Genomic DNA, 18,323 nt, shown 5'->3' on the forward strand with positions numbered 1-18,323 from the left:
GCACACCACCGGGGGAGTGAGCTGTTGGATTAGATTAGGAGCATAGTTTGGAGAGAGTGATGAGTAATTAATTTGAGTTATGCTGTTTATCACTGAATTGCACTAGATATTAAAAAATCTGAATCAATCTGAGCTATCTTGTCTCAGCCCTAACTATGCTTTTTCTCACTAATGATGTGAGGATTAGCTAGTAAACAGGCAATCCGATAAAGTAACTATTATTGCATTTGGAAATTGATGTTTTATTTTAAGGTTGTCGTCATACCTTCAAATTGCTGTGGAAGAATGCATGCTCTGCTAATAAACTTCATTTTTTGTGCCTGTGCCCCAGATTCAGGAACGGTTGCATGGAAAATGCTGAACATGTGACCCGACAGCACTAAGATATTGTCAGTTTGGTTAAGTGGGAGTTTTAGTTCGGCAATAAATGCTAAGCTGCCAGTGATGTCTACATCATGTGAATGAATAAAATATTCTTCAAAACAGTTTAACAGAATTATTTCACTTTATTTTCCAACAAGGGATTTTCATTGCAAACAGCTATTAGAACAAGGCTTTGGGCAGTCATATTCAGAGCTTACCCACATTTCATGGTAAACTGTACAAAAAAAGGTAAACTGTGCAAACAAAAGGACATCATTGTTGAAGTGGAGTCTAGGAGATTGAGGGGTTGCCTTATAAAAGTTTATAAAATCATGGGGGGGGAATAGATAAGGTGAATGGCAGGTGTCTTTTCCCTCGGGTGGGGGAATTGGAGAGTAAGAGACACCTCTTTAAATTGAGAGGAGAAAGATTTTAAAGAGACATGAGGGGCAAATTTCTTTTTTACACAGTAGTTCATGTGTGGAATGAATATCCAGAGAAGCGGTGGATGTAGGTAGAGTTCCAACATTTAAGATTTTTGGACAAGTGCATGAATAAGAAATGTTTGAAGAGCTATGGGCCAAGCGCAGGCAGGTGGCGCTAGTTTAGTTTGGGATTATGGTCAGCATGGACTGGTTGGACTGAAGGGTCTGTTTCTGTGCTGGTATGACTCTAAAATAGCAGTTAGTGCAAATCCAATGATCTTAAGTACACTTATTACAAGTGATACAATCCAATCCTAAACCTGTACAGATTTAATACAGTATGAACTTAAGTGCATTGTATCAAGTACAAATTCTGTTTCTAAGTGCATACAGATTGCATATAGTTCATGGTCTCTGATTCTAAATGCATACGCATTGCATACAATAAAAAGTGTAGACCTGAATACGTAGATTGCATCCATTACAAATCTTGATCTTAAATGCTTTCCTTTGTTAACATTCCTTCTCAGCGTGACCCCAGCTTTATGACTCCATTCAGAAATCTGGAACACATACTCTAAATCCCCTAGGTGTATTTTAAATTGCTTTTCAAACAGCTCTGTATACTGTAGCAGCTCACGATCAGACCATTCAAGGGCGCAATAAAAAAAATATAGTGGGATAAATTTATAAAACACTCGTCCAAATGTCCGGTTCTACTTACTTCAGATATTAAAACTTCATGCAGCTGTTGTAGGTCCGCATTGAATCTGAAATGTGATGGTGTGTTGCTAGGTATGTTTTTTTTCTCTCTCAATCTTTCATATATTATTAGAATGTCAGTCAACTTGTGTGCAGAGATGACCAGTGGGGTACCAGTGGATGGTGGCGTAGGTTTGCTGCCAGTAGATTGTCCTCTCTCTTCACTGGAGTTAGTGTGAAAAGCAAGACTGATTTAGGCTGTATGTGAGAAATGTAACTGTGAAATGAACTGTCATAAATTTTGTGATATAAGTTAGTCTATTCCTTTTGTTTCTTGTGCATTTGATGATACAAAGCTGGATAGGAATGTAAGCTGCAAAGAGAATAGAACAAATACAAGTGAATAGATGTAGGCAGGTTATGTGGGAACAAAGAGGCAGAAAAATAATGGGGAAATATGAGGTTATTCATTTTGGCAGTAAGTTCAGAATGCATTTTTTTCCAAAGGCTACAAACTTCAAAGTGTTGATGTTCATAGATACTTGGGTGTATTCAAACAAGGAACACAGAGTTAACATATAGGTATGGCAAGTAAATATAAATGGTATGTTAGCCTTTATTGCAAAGTGCTTTACAGCACAAAGTTTATGATAGTTCATTTCACAATTGCATGTCTCACACAGCCACTTTCCACAGTGCAAGAATAAGGAAGTCTTGCTATATTTGTACAGGGCTTTGGAAAGACCATATCTGTAATAGTGTGTGCAGTTTTGGTTTCCATTTTTAAGGAAGAATGCATTTGCATTGGAGACAGTACATCACAGGTTCACTACATTGGTTCCAGGAATGAGAGGTTATTTATGATAAGGAACTGATGACAATTATCCTTTTGCTTTGGAGCTTAACCATTCTATCATATTTATACGTTCTGTAATAGAAAAGTGTTTCCGATTAACATATTTATAGTAAACATACATTTGACAGTGAGATAATTGCTATCTTAGATTAGATTACTTACATTGTGGAAACAGGCCCTTCGGTCCACACCGACCCTCCGAAGAGCAACCCACCCAGACCCATTCCCTTACATTTACCCCTGCACCTAACACTATGGGCAATTTAGATTAGATTAGATTACTTAGTGTGGAAACAGGCCCTTCGGCCCAACAAGTCCACACCGCCCCGCCGAAGCGCAACCCACCCATACCCCTACATCTACCCCTTACCTAACACTACGGGCAATTTAGCATGGCCAATTCACCTGACCTGCACATCTTTGGACTGTGGGAGGAAACCGGAGCACCCGGAGGAAACCCACGCAGACATGGGGAGAATGTGCAAACTCCACACAGACAGTTGCCCCAAACAGGAATTGAACCTGGGTCCCTGGCACTGTGAGGCAGCAGTGCTAACCACTGAGCCACCGTGCCACCCATCAGATAGTTGAGAAGAGGGACATCTGCTGAAGAGTTGTTGCAACTACAGAAATGTAGTACTTTGCAAATAAATCTTGTGAAATATCAAAACATTAATACAATCTGACAAAATTTAATTGAAATTCAAGTGTTTTTGAACAGGGATTGCAGTATACTAAACATTGAAGGTTTAATTATTGTGCGCAGTACTTGGCATTGACAAGTTTCTTGACTGATATCTTTTGCTGTTGATCCAACTCTTCTATCCACTAATTACATGATGTATTGAATTTTTTTTTAAAATTACTATAGTTTCTATTCCACACTTTTCCCTTTTTCCCAGAGCACTGGTCCGGCTATTTATTTATTTCTTGTTAAGTGGCATTTCAGACTTAAATTAATATGCTGGGATTTTTTTCTCTTTTACATTCTGGCCTGCCTCATGTTGCTGCCTATCATTTCACTGCTTTGTCAAATTCTTACTAATGAATGAATTGAGCCAAAAAGATTGAATCCTGGAATCTTGGGCATACTCAAATAGAATACATGCCTGGAGCTTGTTATTTATAGACCATAAATCATGTGTACTGTGTTTTCTGCAACTGGGCAGTGTGGCTTTTCCGCCAAGTATCAAGCCTGCTGTATATGTGGTACATAATCAGTATAGAGCAATTGGTAGTTTATGTCCACCTCAAGTTCAGGTCAGGTCAACCTTGTACAGCAAATATATTCGAATTTCATACATCAGATTCTTCACAATTCAAATGTAACATTGTTCTTAGTCAATCGATGTGGTTTTAGTTTTAAAGCACCACTTGGATACAATGATCTTTGGGTGTTGTGTCCATACGTGTTCTGACATGATGGTGATACTGGAAACTGAGTAAATCCATCACTGTTATAGTGAAAGTACCACATTTGGATGAGTAGTGAGGAGAGAGATAAAACAATAAGGGTTGAAAATGTGAACTTGAGTCAGGGGTTGAGATTTTCAGCAAAACACATCTCTAATTTCAAACTTCAGTTAGTAAGGGTTGTATGCAAATACAACAAATATAGCAAAAAGTAGACTGGAATGGAAGTTCAGACACTATTTAGTGTGCCAATGACTGAGACTTTATGGAGTCTCAAGTGTAATAAATTGTAAAGACAGATTAGAACTAACCTCAGGAAAGAAAATAACTTGGATAACATTTTACATCCTGATGCTGTCCCCATATATCATGGCCAATTCATTCCTTCAGGCTGATTATCACTGTCATGTAAAGAAATAAGGCAACCAGGTAGCATACTGCAAACTCACACCTGCAGAAAATGTGATGAATCACCAGTTAAACATTTTAATGATATTGATGACCTTTTGACTGTTCTGCAACACTCCATTTGCGCTTTACTGAAATGCCGTCCTGGATAGAAGTCTCCATTCCTTGTCCACTGGCTGTCTGCAGATCAGATATTTCCACAATAATTACTATTCGCAGACACTGCATCTTGTTCAGGTGACCTCAAACTTTGAGAGCACCTCAATATCTGCTTGATTGTCATGCCAAACACATTCCTCCTGTTTTCAGGAAAACTAATCATATATTAAAACTTGCTTAAGACAATTGAATGACATCCTTGTTACACTATGTAATAGTAACTCTGCTTTGTGAACAAAAAAAGTGTAGCAGAGAAAAGTTTGTTTCTTTGAATAGTGCATGTGGAACCTTTGGCGCGTCACTGTTGTTTGCATTTGGCGTATATGGTGTGGACAGAAATGTATTTTTCCAGCAGCGTAGCTTTGATACATTTTGGTGTCTAAGAGGAGTGTAAATGTAAATGTAAAATTAAATAAATAACTATTAGTCATGCGATTTTCTTAAAGATTTTGAAACCTTTTCCACTCCAAGTCATGATTTTACAGATGTTATCTGCAGAGCGGTACAGTATTTGAGTTATTTTAAGATTTGAAGAATACAATACATAAGATAATTTGAATGTTAACTGGAAAGTGATGCCTGTAAGATAATTTTAAATGAAGTTTGGCATTGTTCTAATATCTTATAACCCATATGAATTCTCCCGAAAAGTGACATTATTTTGTGTGCCATATGCAGTATTTCTGCTTGTGTGGTATTTGGTATTCCTCTTGTCCTGTACCTTTGGTAGTTACCATGCACAAACCTGTCTGCACAACCCTGATTGTGTGATGTCTTAATTTATGAGGTTGCAAGTTTTTGCAGCTGAGCCTGAGACCCTGCTGTGATGTTTATTCAAATATGAGAACAAGATTTTTGTCTTAAGCATATGGTTGATTCCAGTGAGATCATGGACTATTTAATTTTTAGATTTATACCTTTTTGAGTATTGTTTCTCATTATTTATGATTGTAAGAGATTAGTTAATTTTTAAACTATCATAAATCCTATCAAGCTTATGAAATATAAAATGGAAAGTTCCAGATTAAGATTGTTTCTAATGTGTTCTGCTCAACCTTTTTTGCAGGTTCCGACTCTCTGTGAAGACCTATTGTCATCTGTAGATCAGCCATTGAAGATTGCCAGGGATAAAGTAATTGGAAAGGATTACTTACTTTGTGACTATAATAGAGATGGTGACTCATACAGGTGAGACAACTAAACTAATAAAAACCATGAAGTACTTAACTAAAATACTTGTGTGCACATGAGCAACTTGGGTTCAGTTGCTGAGTTGGAGTCTGAGTTACAGACATTGCTGAACTTTGGGGAGGGAAGAGTTGTCTGGGCACTACTGAAGGAGGCAGCTGTGTCTCATAGGTTAAGTAGAACTTTTCATTTGGTTAATCGTCTGGAATGGGGTGACATGAAGGAATGGAAATTCGAGATGTAATAATTGTGGGATTTCACACCTTGACTTTGAATAACAGGTGCAAGACACTTGAGACCAGTGTTGGTGAAAAGAAGGATGGGAGAGCAAACAAGCTAAGGTGTATGGTACAGCATGATGTTCAAATTGAAGTAGAGGGTGCAAAAACAAATGTAGTTATGCTGGGGGAGAGTATAATTAGATGGATAGAAACTGCCTCAACTAGTAACTCCAAAGGTTGTGTTGCCTGGCAGTTGCCAGGATTAAGGATACCTTCTTTGCAAGAGGCACACTTTGAGAGGAGGAATCCAGCTATCATGTGTCACGTGAATCAATAACAGAATTAATGTTCTGTCCAGAGAGTTTGAAGCGTTAGGGTCCAAATGATAAAACAACCACAATCTCTGGGTTGTTTTGTGAACCAATTGGCAAAGGGTCACGAAGATTTGGAAATTTTACAAGTATATAAAAAGGAAAGTAGCTAAAATAAATGTTGATCCTCTATTATCTGTGGTTAGTTAGAACAGAAAATAATTTATTTCAAAAAGCAAGTAAGGCAGCACGGTGGCATAGTGGTTAGCACTGCTGCCTCAGTGCCAGGGACCCGGGTTCAATTCCCACCTCGGGAGACTGTCTGTGTGGATTTCCTCCGGGTACTCCGGTTTCCTCCCACACACCAAAGATGTGCAGGTCAGGTTAATTGGCCATTCTAAATTGTCCATAGTGTTAGGTGTATTAGTCAGAGGGAAATGGGTCTGGGTGGGTTACTCTTCGGAGGGTCAGTGTGGACTGGTTGGGCCAAAGGGCCTGTTTCCACACTGCAAGGAATCTATCTAAATCTAACTTGTCAATGTTGATGCTCAGAAGGACTTGGGTGTACTTGTACCTGTATAAAGAACATAATGTTAGCATGCAAGTACAAGAATCAATAGGCAATTTTTAAAATTCACTCATGGAACATGGGCATCACTGGCTACCCAGCATTTATTGTCCATCTTTTTGTTGCCCTTGAGGAGGCTGTTGTGTGCTGCCTCTTTGAACCTCTGTAGTTGATATGCTGTGTGTTAACCCAAAATGCATTTCGGGAGGAAATTCCAGGATTTTGACCTAGCGACACAGAAGGAACAGCGATGTGTTTCCAAAGGTTTATAGTTCCTTGAAAGTAGAGTCACAGATGGACACGATAGTGAAGAAGGCGTTTAGTATACTTGCCTTTATTAGTCAGAGCAGTGAGTATTGGAGTTGGGAGGTTATGTAGTTGTACAGCATATTGGTTAAGCTGCTTTTGGAATACTGCATTCACTTCTGGTTTCCCTGCTGCAGCAAGGATGTTGTGAAACTTGAAAGGATTCAGAAAGGATTTACAAAGATGTCACAAGGGTTGGAGGGTTTGAGTTATGGGAAAAGGCTTAAAAGGCTGGGTGTGTTTCCCTGGAGCGTCAGAGGCTGAGCAATGACCGTATAAAGGTTTATAAAATCATGAGGGGCATAGATAGAATGAATATACAAGGTTTTTCCCCCCAGGGTAGCAGAATCCAAATGTAGAGGGAATAGATTTAAGGTGAGAGGAGATAGATTTAAAAGGCATCTAAAGGGCAAATGTTTCACATGTGGTGTGTGTATGGAATGAGCAGCCAGAGGAAGTGGTGGCGGCTGATACAATTGCCACATTTTAAAAGGCATCTGGGTATATGAATACGAAGGGTTAGAAGGATATGGGCTAAATGCTGACAGATAGATTAGATTAATTTGGGATATCTGGTCAGCATGGATGAATTAGCCTAATGAGTCTGTTTCAATGCAGTACAGCTCTGTGACTGTAAGTCAGTGTGGCTTAGATTGTGGTTGAGTTTCCAAGTATCAGTTGCCATCATCCTTCTAGATGCAAATGTTTGTGGTTTTGAAAGGCATTGTCTAAGGATCTTTGGTGAATTTTTGCTGTGCATCTTGTAGATAGAACACACTGCTGCTGCTGATCATGAATGGTGGAGGAAGAGGATTCTTGTGGATGTGGTGCCAGTCAACTGAGCTGTTCTGTCCTGGATGGTGTCAAGCTCCTTGAGTTTGAACTGCACCATCCAGGCAAGTGTGGAATATCCCGTCACATACCTGACTTGTGCTATGTGGAATTCTGACTTGTCAAGCTTTGGGGGAATTGGGAAGTGAGTTAAGCGCTGCAGTATTCCTAGTCTCTGACCTATTCTTGTAGCCACTGTGTTTATGTGTGGCAAGTCCAGTTGAATTTCTGGTCAATGGAAACCCCCAGGATGTTGATAGCAGGGGATTTGGTGATGGTAACTGAGACTGAGTTTGTATGATTTGGAACAAAGATAAGAAATTTCTTCACCCGGGAAATGTGTGGCTTTGGGATTGTCTACCCTGGAGGACTGAGAATGCATCATCCAAAAAAAAACATTCATGACTGAGATGCAGTTTTTTGGCATCTGAGGGAATTGAATGATTTGAGGAATGAGTGGAAAAATGAAGCTGGAACCAAACATCAGCCATGATTGGCTTGAATAGTGGAAGGAGGTCATTGGATCACACTGTCCTATTCCTGATGTTCTTCTATGACATACCTTGTAGGCATATCCAGTTTTAAATTTCTGGTCTTCCGCTAAGTTTATAGTTAACATTCTTTATTGATCTTCCTTGGAAGGTATTTTATCATTGATTATAAGTAACTTGTGATTAGGAATTTCTGATCTAGGAGGTAATGAATTTCATTGTGACAGAAGGAAAATCTCAACACTTTGTTTAAAATAGCAGCCCTGGGTACTCTTCTGCTGACAATAGAAAAAGACAATTATGCACAAAACAAATCTTGCTTTTTCCATTTAAACTTGTCACTGGGGTAACAGTTGGTTTAACTTACATTTTTAATGAAACGGGTGTGCACTACTTTTAGTTTTCTGACAGCCTGGTCAGTATGTGGTGCATGGTAGTGCCCCTGCTTCTGAGCCAGGAGGCCTGGGTCAAAGTCCCACCTGCTCCAACATATATAATAACAGCTCCAAACAGGTTGGTTAGCCTGGTCACTTTCTAAATGTAGGTGAAACGTATAGCACATTTCAGTTCTTTAAAAGCTTAAACTAGTTTTAATGACCTTTGAAAATGTTGCACTTTTTAAAACTTTTAATAAAAAATGTCAATGTTTGAACTGATGCGGATTGTACTGTAATGTGACACAAGATGACTAATTCAGGAATATTGAAATTAATCCTAGAAATACTAGAATGAATCCATATTGTGTTAAGAAGCAGTTGAATATTTTGCACTTCATTCATTAAATCACTGGCCAAATATTTCTTGTTATAATGTACATTGCTGTATATTAAAACCATCTTTCCTTAAATTATAATCATATTCACTATCTAGCATGACATCTATTATGAAATCTAGTCTCTGAATGAAATATACTTTAGGTTTTGGATTGCTCGTTTTTTTTCCTCAAGTTTTAAACAAGCATTTTTTCCCTCAATTTCTCTGTTAAATCAAATCCTTATGGGGAAACTGGTGCCAGTCACACAGTTTGAAATCATTAGCTTCAACAAAAAATGTTCTCTGTGGGAATAATGCATTTTCCTCATAGTCACGGTGACTAGGGCCATGTGGCTTTCTGTTGCACAAATAAAATGCACATTAACTTGTTAACCTAGTTTTTAATCCCTACAAGTTCGCTACATATAAAACGTTTATAAAATGTTTTCTTGAGATTGAATAGTTCCAGATAGGCTCCCAGGCTAAACTGAAGTTATATTCCCTGATTTAAAAAAAAATGTATGGTCACATTCCAGGATACAGGCATCTCATCTGTTGGCGGCAGCATCCCCGGAGTGATGGAGACCTGAAATGGTGTGTCACTGCACTGCCAATTAAATACACTTTTTAAAAGCTTCTTTGTACAACAGAAAGCAATATGCTCCAAAACACAATATTTTGAGGAAGGGAATCAGAATTTAATGTTCACAAATTTATTCTTCCCTTACAGACAAAGGTGGAAGCATTTGAATAAAACTAATTTGCCTCTCAGTTTTTCATCTCCTTCATGACTTGAATTTCATTTGAACTGATTGCAAATTGACAGGTTTAATTGCAAGTGTTTTTTTTCAAAAAGCTCAAACTAAAATTGCAACCATTTTGCAAGTCATTAAAACTAGTTTAAAGAATTGAAATGTTTAGGTATATATTCTTTTAGTTTCACCCACACTTAAAAAGCTTTGAAATTAAATTTGAATTTGTAATTTCTCTTTTTATACTAAGTTTTGTTAGAAATGAGACTCTAAGGTATTACTGTGAATTATCCCCTTCTGAATTGCCATCAAAATTTGAATACAGAATGCTTGGCATCAATTGTTACTGTGGCAATTACAGCTCTTGATGTATTTTGCAAACTAAAATGTGGAAGATATGCATACATAATACAGTCTGACTCTAAAGATTGCATACTGTTAATCTGAAAGAACATTTGCCAGAATTTTAGTATCTATAAATGTTAATACTAACTGCAATTTGTGGTGTGTAGAAGCATTAATGTTTGCCAAATGCCTTCAGTAGGAGTCATAATTTTCAAAGGAAAAATGTGCATTTGTTTGAAAATACTAAAAGGTAAAACTTGATTTTAATTGAAAGCAGCTTTATTTCTGTTTTTATATCTCTTCTATCTTCTGTACCACAGAACCTCTCCGGGGAGAGGCAACTGGTGAAGGATTCTACTTCTCTAGTATTGTTCTGTAGCTACCTGCTTGGTGTGAATCTGAGCCAGGTTCTGTTGCCAGTTCTCCCCTTTGCCCTAATCAAATTTATCTTCTGAAGCTGTACTTTTGTTCAGAATTTAATAGAAATCTCTTTAAAGTGCTTCTGATGAGAATCGATTTCCCAACAAATTGACATCCCATATTTATCACCACATGGAGTGATTTACTTGTTGCATATTTTCTCGACAATTTAAAATCTTTTGAATCAATATTATGTCAGTCGTTTGTTTATCTATACAGTGGTCTTTGGGAAAGAAATGTAAAACTTCAAAATTAATGCTCACTATTTTAGAACTTGTGTTGAAGACTAGATTTCTTCTGAGTAATAGTTAACTACCCAATGAGAGTCACAAGAAAAGACCAAAGTTTTCAGCTTGGACCTTTTACAAAAACTTTTCCCAGCTGTTCATACACAATGAATCACTTTGAAGTGCAGTGACTGTCATGTAGGTAGCTAGAAGCAGCCTTCTAGTAATGTTGAGTTGAATGACCAATTAATGTTTCGATGTTTGTGAAGGGAGAAATGTAGTCCAGGACTTGGGCAGAATTCCTCCTACTCTTCAAACAGTTTTGAGGTTTATAAGAGATAGGTGTCTCAGATGTAAGCTGCCACCCTATGGACAGCAACTCTGCCACACTCCCAGGTGACCAAACAGGTGGATGAGGGTAAAGCAGTTGATGTGGTGTATATGGATTTCAGTAAAGCATTTGATAAATTTCCCCACAGTAGGCTGTTGCAAAAAATAGAGGCATGAGATTAAGGGCGATTTAGCAGTTTCAATCAGAAATTGACTAGCTGAAAGAAAACAAAGAGTGGTGGTTGATGGGCAATGTTCATCCTGGAGTTCAGTTACTAGTGGTGTACCCCAAGGATCTGATTTGGGACAGCTGCTGATGTCATTTTTATAACTGACCTGGCTGAGGGCGTAGAAGGATGGGTTAGTAAATTTGCGAATGACACTGAAGTCGGTGGAGTTGTAGATAGTACAGAAGGATCTTTCAGGTTACAGAGGGACATAAGTAAGCTGCAGAGCTTGGCTGAGAGGTAGCAAGATGGACTTTAATGCGGAAAGTGTGAGGTGATTCACTTTAGAAGGAGGAACAGGAAAACAGAGTACTGGGCTAAATGTAAGATTCTTGATGGTGCAGTTGAGCAGAGAGATCTTGGTGTACACGTGCATAGATCCATGAAAGTTGCCACCCAGGTTGATTGGCCTACAGTGTGTTACATTTTACTGGTAGAGTGATTGAGTTTCAGAACCATGAGGTCATGTTTCAGCAGTGCAAAACTCTGGTGCAGCAGCACTTGGAGTACTGTGTACTGGTCTTATGAGGAAAGGCTGAGGGACTTGAGGCTGTTTTTGTTAGAAAGGAGGTTGAAAGGTGACTTAATAGAGACATACATGATTAAAGGAGAGTGAGAGTTTGTTTTCTTTGATAGTGACGGCTAGCATGAGGGGACATAGCTTTAAATTGAGGGTTGATAAGTACAGGACAGATGTCAGAGGTAGGTTCTTTACTCAGAGAGTAATAAGGGCATGGAATGTCCTGTCTGCAACAGTAGTAGACTCGCCAACATTAAGGGCATTAAATGTTCATCGGATAAACAAATGGATGATATTGGAATAGTGTAGGTTAAATGGGTTTCAGATTGGTTTCACAGGTTGGCACAACATTGAGGGCCAAAGGGCCTGTACTGTGCTGTAATGTTCTATGTTCTATGTCTTGTGCTGCACTTTCAGCTTAATCCTTGGAGTGGAATCTAAACCTGGAATTTCCTAATGTAGAAATGAGAGTGAGACTAACTCAGCTAACTGCTTGGCTTTTCAGGAAGGTTTTGCATTTTTAATCATATTGACATCCTGTTTTATTTGATTTGACAAATTCAGTAATGAATCCTGACTTGCTTGAGAGGATGCTTACAATTACTAACATTGCAACTTTGGTAGCTAGAGAGTAAAGCAGATTTTCAGACTCATTTAAGCAGTGTTGCATGTAGATGGAACTGTTTGGATGCAGTATTGAATTGTCTGAACAGCATGGTGACAGATAAAATAAAAATCAAATTCATTGAATCTTTGGTAAGGAAATCATCAGTTTCAGAGCAATTGTTCATTCTCATCTCTGAAACAAATCTAATTTCTCCATTGGAACTTGACTGTGTATCTTTCTCAGCTGTTAATGGAAAAAAGAGTCAGCAGTGTTCCTGTTATTATGGAGTTTAATGTGTTAAGTTTACCAGGGCCTTCAACTTATGCTTGTGTGTTTTTTCTTGCTGTGCAAGCCTTTCACTCACTGCAGTTGGTAACATCTGTGTTTAATATTTTGTGTTCTTTTTGTTCTTTATAGTACAATCATATAAATAAACATGCTTTATGCCACATAAATATGGATGAAGTCTGCCAGTTGTTTTTACAACACAACGTTTTAATCATTCGTGTTTTTAAATCTATCTGCAAGAGTTCTTTAGAAAAAAAGTCTCATCTTAAGTGGTTTAATTGAATACTAAGTATTAGCTGAAAGTGGAAGGTTTGCTCCAATAGAATTTTGGTGGGAGAAATACCATGATAGTACAAGTTTAGATATAAGTTTTGTTTTGAGAAATGAAATGTGTAGATGTTAACACTAACATGGTGAGGGCACATCATTGTATAACGTAACAAAAGATAGTTTCAAATTTAAAATACCCTGATGTAAGAAGTATGTTAGCAGTTGGAAAGTCAAATAATAAAACGAAAGGGTGTACAACCAGATTTGAGGAATATTTAAGCCCAAGGAAATGAAACTTATAGTTTATTAAGTAAGACCACCCATGATGAACTATGCCCATGTTAAGGAAAGCGAGTGGAACCATTTAGAGTACTGCAATAAAGATAATTCTGTATTTAAAATTCTCCAGCATTGTTGAGGATGAAGATAATTAAATTCAAGCAGAAAAGGCTCAGGGATATGATATAAATTGTTAAAATTAAGACATTTAATAGGCTAATTGTAGATTGATGCAGAATGTAAGTTCAGTACAGAGGATGCAAACATGGGAATAGAACCTTAAAACCATTGTTAGACTTGTAAGTAATAACTTATAACTCCTATCAGAGTAAGGAACTGGAGTTGCCAGTGTTGAACTGGGGTGTACAAAGTTTAAAAATCACACAACACCAGGTTATAGTCCAACAGGTTTAATTGGAAGCACTAGCTTTTGGAGTGCTGCTCATTCATCAGGTGACAATCACCCGATGAAGGAACAGTGCTCCGAAAGCTAGTGCTTCCAAATAAACATGTTAGTCTAAAACCTGATGTTATGTGATTTTTATCATAGTAAAGTACTTATTGTGGAAGAACATCTTCGGTCAGAAAACTGAAAATGTTCACAATGCCACATTACTTTGTATAGGCTAATGAAATAATAAACTGAAATAAACCCACAGTTGAATTTCATATACTCCAATCAGTATATTGCAGTGGGAACAGTATTAATTTTCAGATCACATTGCTGTATTTGGTTAAAATACACAGTATGGGATTTTCCTTCTAAATTTCTAGCATCGGTTAGCTTCTAAATGTAAGATGATTCTTAAAAGCGCCGTTTAACCAGCTACTTGTGACAAATTTTGGAAAAATTGGTGGCAATTGCATAAGTGCTATTCAAGAACTCCTATACAACTTGAAACCAAACAGTTTGATGAATAATGACTGAACATGGGGCAATTGGTGAGTTTGTCAAGGTATTTTTCCCTTTGGATGTTTAAGCAGTTTCGACAGATTGAAAATAATGAAATTCTAGTGCTCTTAATACCTGACGAGGGAATGGTTTGTAGTTTTTCTTTTATTCGTTCATGTGATGTGGGCATCACTGGCTAAGCCAGCATTTATTGTCCATCAGTAATTGCCCAGAGGCAAATCTGTTTATGCTGAGTTAGGCTAGCTATTTCTGAGCAACCATTTTAATTTTCAGGCAAGTATATGGATTCTTTTAAAACGCGAGATAAATACAATCTATCGAGAAAGGTATTTCTATCACATACACATCCAAGAAAACCAAGTTAGAGGAACATTGCTCTATAGATGGGGAAGAAATAAAATCCTTGCCTGTAAAGTGATTTGTGAACTTCTTTTATTGAAGACAAACCTACACAAATTAGCCTGAGATGGGAGAATCTAATTTGTCAAAAAGCTGTCTACTTGTGATCTACCACTTCAGATCCCTCAATCAGAAAGGGCTGGCACAGATGACTTATTGGGTCGGTTGTTGGATGTTCTTATTAATCTGATGAGGATTAAACATCATTGTTTAAAAGTACTCATTAAAATTTGTTTATGATTACACTACTTCTTAAGTCAGTTTTGCTTGCAGTTATGGATGACACTGATTTTAACTTGAGGATAATTACATTCAGTTGGTTGTCAAACTTCCGTTCTGTCCTAGTAGATAGTTAAGCAGACAGCTGCTCTAAAACTTACTTGATACAAGTGAGAAATTGGACCATAAGAAGTTGTCCATTCCACCCATCATGTCTGCTCTGTCAATCAATGAAGTCATGACTAATCTGATGATCCTCAACTCTACAATGCTTTCTCTTAACCCTGTCTTTTGATTCATTTGCTAATTAAGAACATTCAAGGCTGAGGCAGAGAGATTTTTAATGACTCAACTTGACAGCGCTCTGTAATAACAAATTCCACTATTTGCTCGGCTCTGAGAGAAGAAATTCTTTCTCATCTCTGTCTTAAATGGGTGAGCTCTTACTCTAAGATTATGCCTTCTGGTTGTAAACCCTCCTACAAGGGCAAACAAACCTATCCACATCTACTCTATCAAGCCCTCTGTGAATCTTAAACGTTTCAATAGGGTCACTTCTCATTCTTCTAAACTTCAGGGAGTCCAGGCCCAAACTATTCAATCTCTCCTCGTAAGAAGTATCCCTCTATATCCTGGATTAGCCCAGTGAACCTTCTCAGGACTGCCTTCAATGCCTGTATATCTTTCCTTTGATAAAGAGACCAAAGATGCTCACAGGATTCTGGCACTTCACTAGTTACAGGTTGTCATCCTGCAAATGCATCATTACAAATAATTTTTTAAAAACTCATTGTGGGTTGAGGGCATTGGTGGATGACCAGCATTTATTGCCCTTCCCTATTTGCCCTTGAGAAAGTAGTACCTTTCTGAACCGCTGTGTTTATGTGGTGAGTCCAGTTGAGTTTCTGGTCAATGATAACACCCAGGGTATTGATAGTAGAAGATTCAGTGATGGTAACACCAATGAACGTCAGGGGATAATGGTTTGACTGTCTGTTGTTGGTAATGGTCATAGCGAAGCATTTGTGTGGTTCAAATGTTACTTACCACTTGTCAGCCCAAGCCTGGATATTGTCCAGATCTTGCTGCATTTGAGCATGGACTGCCTTAGTATCCAAGGCATTGCAAATGGTGCTGAACATTATGCAATTATCGGCGAACATCCCCACTTCTGACCTTATGATGGAGAGAAGGTAATTAATGAAGCAGTAGAAGATGATAGGGCCAAAGACAATATCCTGAGGAACTCCTACAGAGAAGTCCTGAAGCTGCGATGACTGATCTCCAACAACCACGTCCATTTTCCTATGTGTCAGATATGACTCCAACCAATGGACAGTTTGCCACCCATTGATTCCAGTTTTGCTAGGACTTCTTGATGCCACACTTGATGGAATGCAGCCTTGCTGTTGAGGGCAGTCACTCTTATCTCATCTCACCTCACCTCACCTCTGGAATTCAGCTCTTTTTGTCCATATTTAAACCAAGGCTATAATGAAGTCAAGAGCTGAGTGTCCCTGGTGGAACCCAAACTGGGCGTTGCTGAGCAGGTACAGCTTGATGACACTTGCCATCACTTTACTAGACTGATAGGGTGATAATTGGCCAGGTTGGATTTAACCTGCTTTCTATGTACAGGACTTATATTATTTGTAATGATGCATTTGCAAGATGACAACCTGTAACTAGTGAAGTGCCAATATGCACTCCGGCAAGAAGAGGAGGAGGCAAATGTTATTTACATGGAGATAGACTGCAGAACAGTCTGGTAGATGCCAGTTTTGTAAACAGACGAACAGCTTAGCTAGGGGTGCGGCAAGTTCCGGAGGACAATTCTTCAGTACTATTGCTGGAATGTTGCAGTATTCAGTGCTTTCAACTGTTTCTTGATATCACGTGGAGTGAATCAAATTGGCTAAAGACTGGTTTCTGTGTATTACTGATTTATTGGATGATCTGCAGGTTTTTGTTCTAAAGTAAACAAAGTGCTCATAATGCCAATGTTTCTAATTGTTGTACTTCTTTCTCTCTCAGGTCACCATGGAGTAATAAATATGATCCTCCCCTGGAGGATGGTGCCATGCCATCAGCTCGCTTGCGAAAACTGGAAGTTGAAGCCAACAAAGCATTTGATCAGTACCGAGACCTGTAAGTCTTACGCTCAGTTAATAATATTTTTCCCACATTTAATCCAGTAGGTCTGAATTTAACCAGACATTTATCAATTGTTTTAAACATCATTTTCATTTGGTCCATCTGTTTAATCTTAGAATTATCTTCAAATTAGTACCTTTTTAATTTGTGACATAAATTTCAAATGATTACCTGGAATGAAGCTGATTTTAGATTGTAGCTGCTGAATGGGAGAATTCTTAAAATGTTATCTGGAATTTCTTCTAAATTCTACAGTGGACTGTCCAAATGCATTGAACCTGGATACTGGTTATGTCCCCTCAAGGCCCATATGAGTTCCTGGTCTCAGTGTACAGCGATTCCATCTGTTTTTTCAAAACAGTTTATAATGTTAAAAACTGTCCAAAAGTTGCTTCAGATGACTGACTTGGCTGGAATAAAAGGATGCCAATTATGATCTCAGCAGAGAAGCAAAAAGCATGAAGATATGGTTTGTTTGTTGATTCAGTCATCTGTTGGGAATTGAGTTGTTCCCATCCTACTCCATTTGTTTTGCAATGAAAGTTGAAATCTTGCTTTCTTTATTTGTCCTTGGGAAATGGGCCATCTACACTCCTTGAATCAATGCAGTCCTTGTGGTGATAAGACCCCCATGACATTACAAGGTGGGAAATTCTGCGATTTGGATCCAGTGATGATAAAAGACTGGCAGTATGCTTCCAATTTTAAATGAGGTGTGACTTAAGTTGGAGATGATAGGGTTTCTGTAATATCTTGACCTCTTTGGTGGGAGAGACTGCAAGTCTTGAGATGTTCTTGAAGGAAGGTTGGTGACTTACTGCAATGTATGTGGTGTGCAGTATATACTGAGCCACTGTGCATTGGTGATAAGGTGATGAATATGAAATTCATGACGTCAAGGGCTGTTTTTATCAGCGATGGTGTTAGAGCCACACTAATGTGCAAGAAGCTATCTTGGAGCTAAGTGAAGCATATCCCACCTGACTTAATTTGTAGGTGGTGAGTATGCTTTGAGGAATAAGCAATTCATTGTAGATTACCTTGCCTCTGCCTAGCTGTTGCAGCCATACTAAAATATCCGCTGTTCCAGAGAAATGTTTGGTCAGTAGTAACACCCAAGACATTGGTGGGAAATTTTATGATGATGTTGATTTCAAAGGTTGGAAGGCAGGTGGTTTTCTGGTTGAAGATGGTCATTTTTCTAGAATTTAAACCAAAACTTTAACCAGTCACTATAGATTACCGCATGCCACATTATTATCAAAGGGAGTGAGTGGAATTGAAAATATAAAATTGTCAGCAAACAGCCCTATTTATGATTTTGTGATAGAAAAGGAGCCTTGATTTAAAAACGCATCCAAAAAACAATCACCTGCAG

At 38.2% G+C, this 18,323-nt stretch overlaps 1 protein-coding gene across 3 annotated transcripts in view; it reads left to right on the forward strand.

Annotated features, from left to right (window-relative positions):
• capzb (capping actin protein of muscle Z-line subunit beta) overlaps positions 1-18,323 on the forward strand; it is a 123,152-nt gene that overhangs the window by 68,484 nt on the left and 36,345 nt on the right. For all 3 annotated transcript variants that reach the window (XR_011962704.1, XM_072586525.1, XM_072586526.1), the window contains exons 3-4: positions 5,393-5,514; positions 16,826-16,939. Coding sequence is in view for 2 of the 3 variants with exons in the window: in XM_072586525.1 (XP_072442626.1) it covers positions 5,393-5,514; positions 16,826-16,939 (236 nt within the window). In the remaining variant the exon portion in view is untranslated. The remainder of the gene's footprint in view (positions 1-5,392; positions 5,515-16,825; positions 16,940-18,323) is intronic.

Source organism: Chiloscyllium punctatum, chromosome 16, assembly GCF_047496795.1.
Source record: "Chiloscyllium punctatum isolate Juve2018m chromosome 16, sChiPun1.3, whole genome shotgun sequence".
In the NCBI taxonomy this organism is placed as follows: domain Eukaryota; kingdom Metazoa; phylum Chordata; class Chondrichthyes; order Orectolobiformes; family Hemiscylliidae; genus Chiloscyllium; species Chiloscyllium punctatum.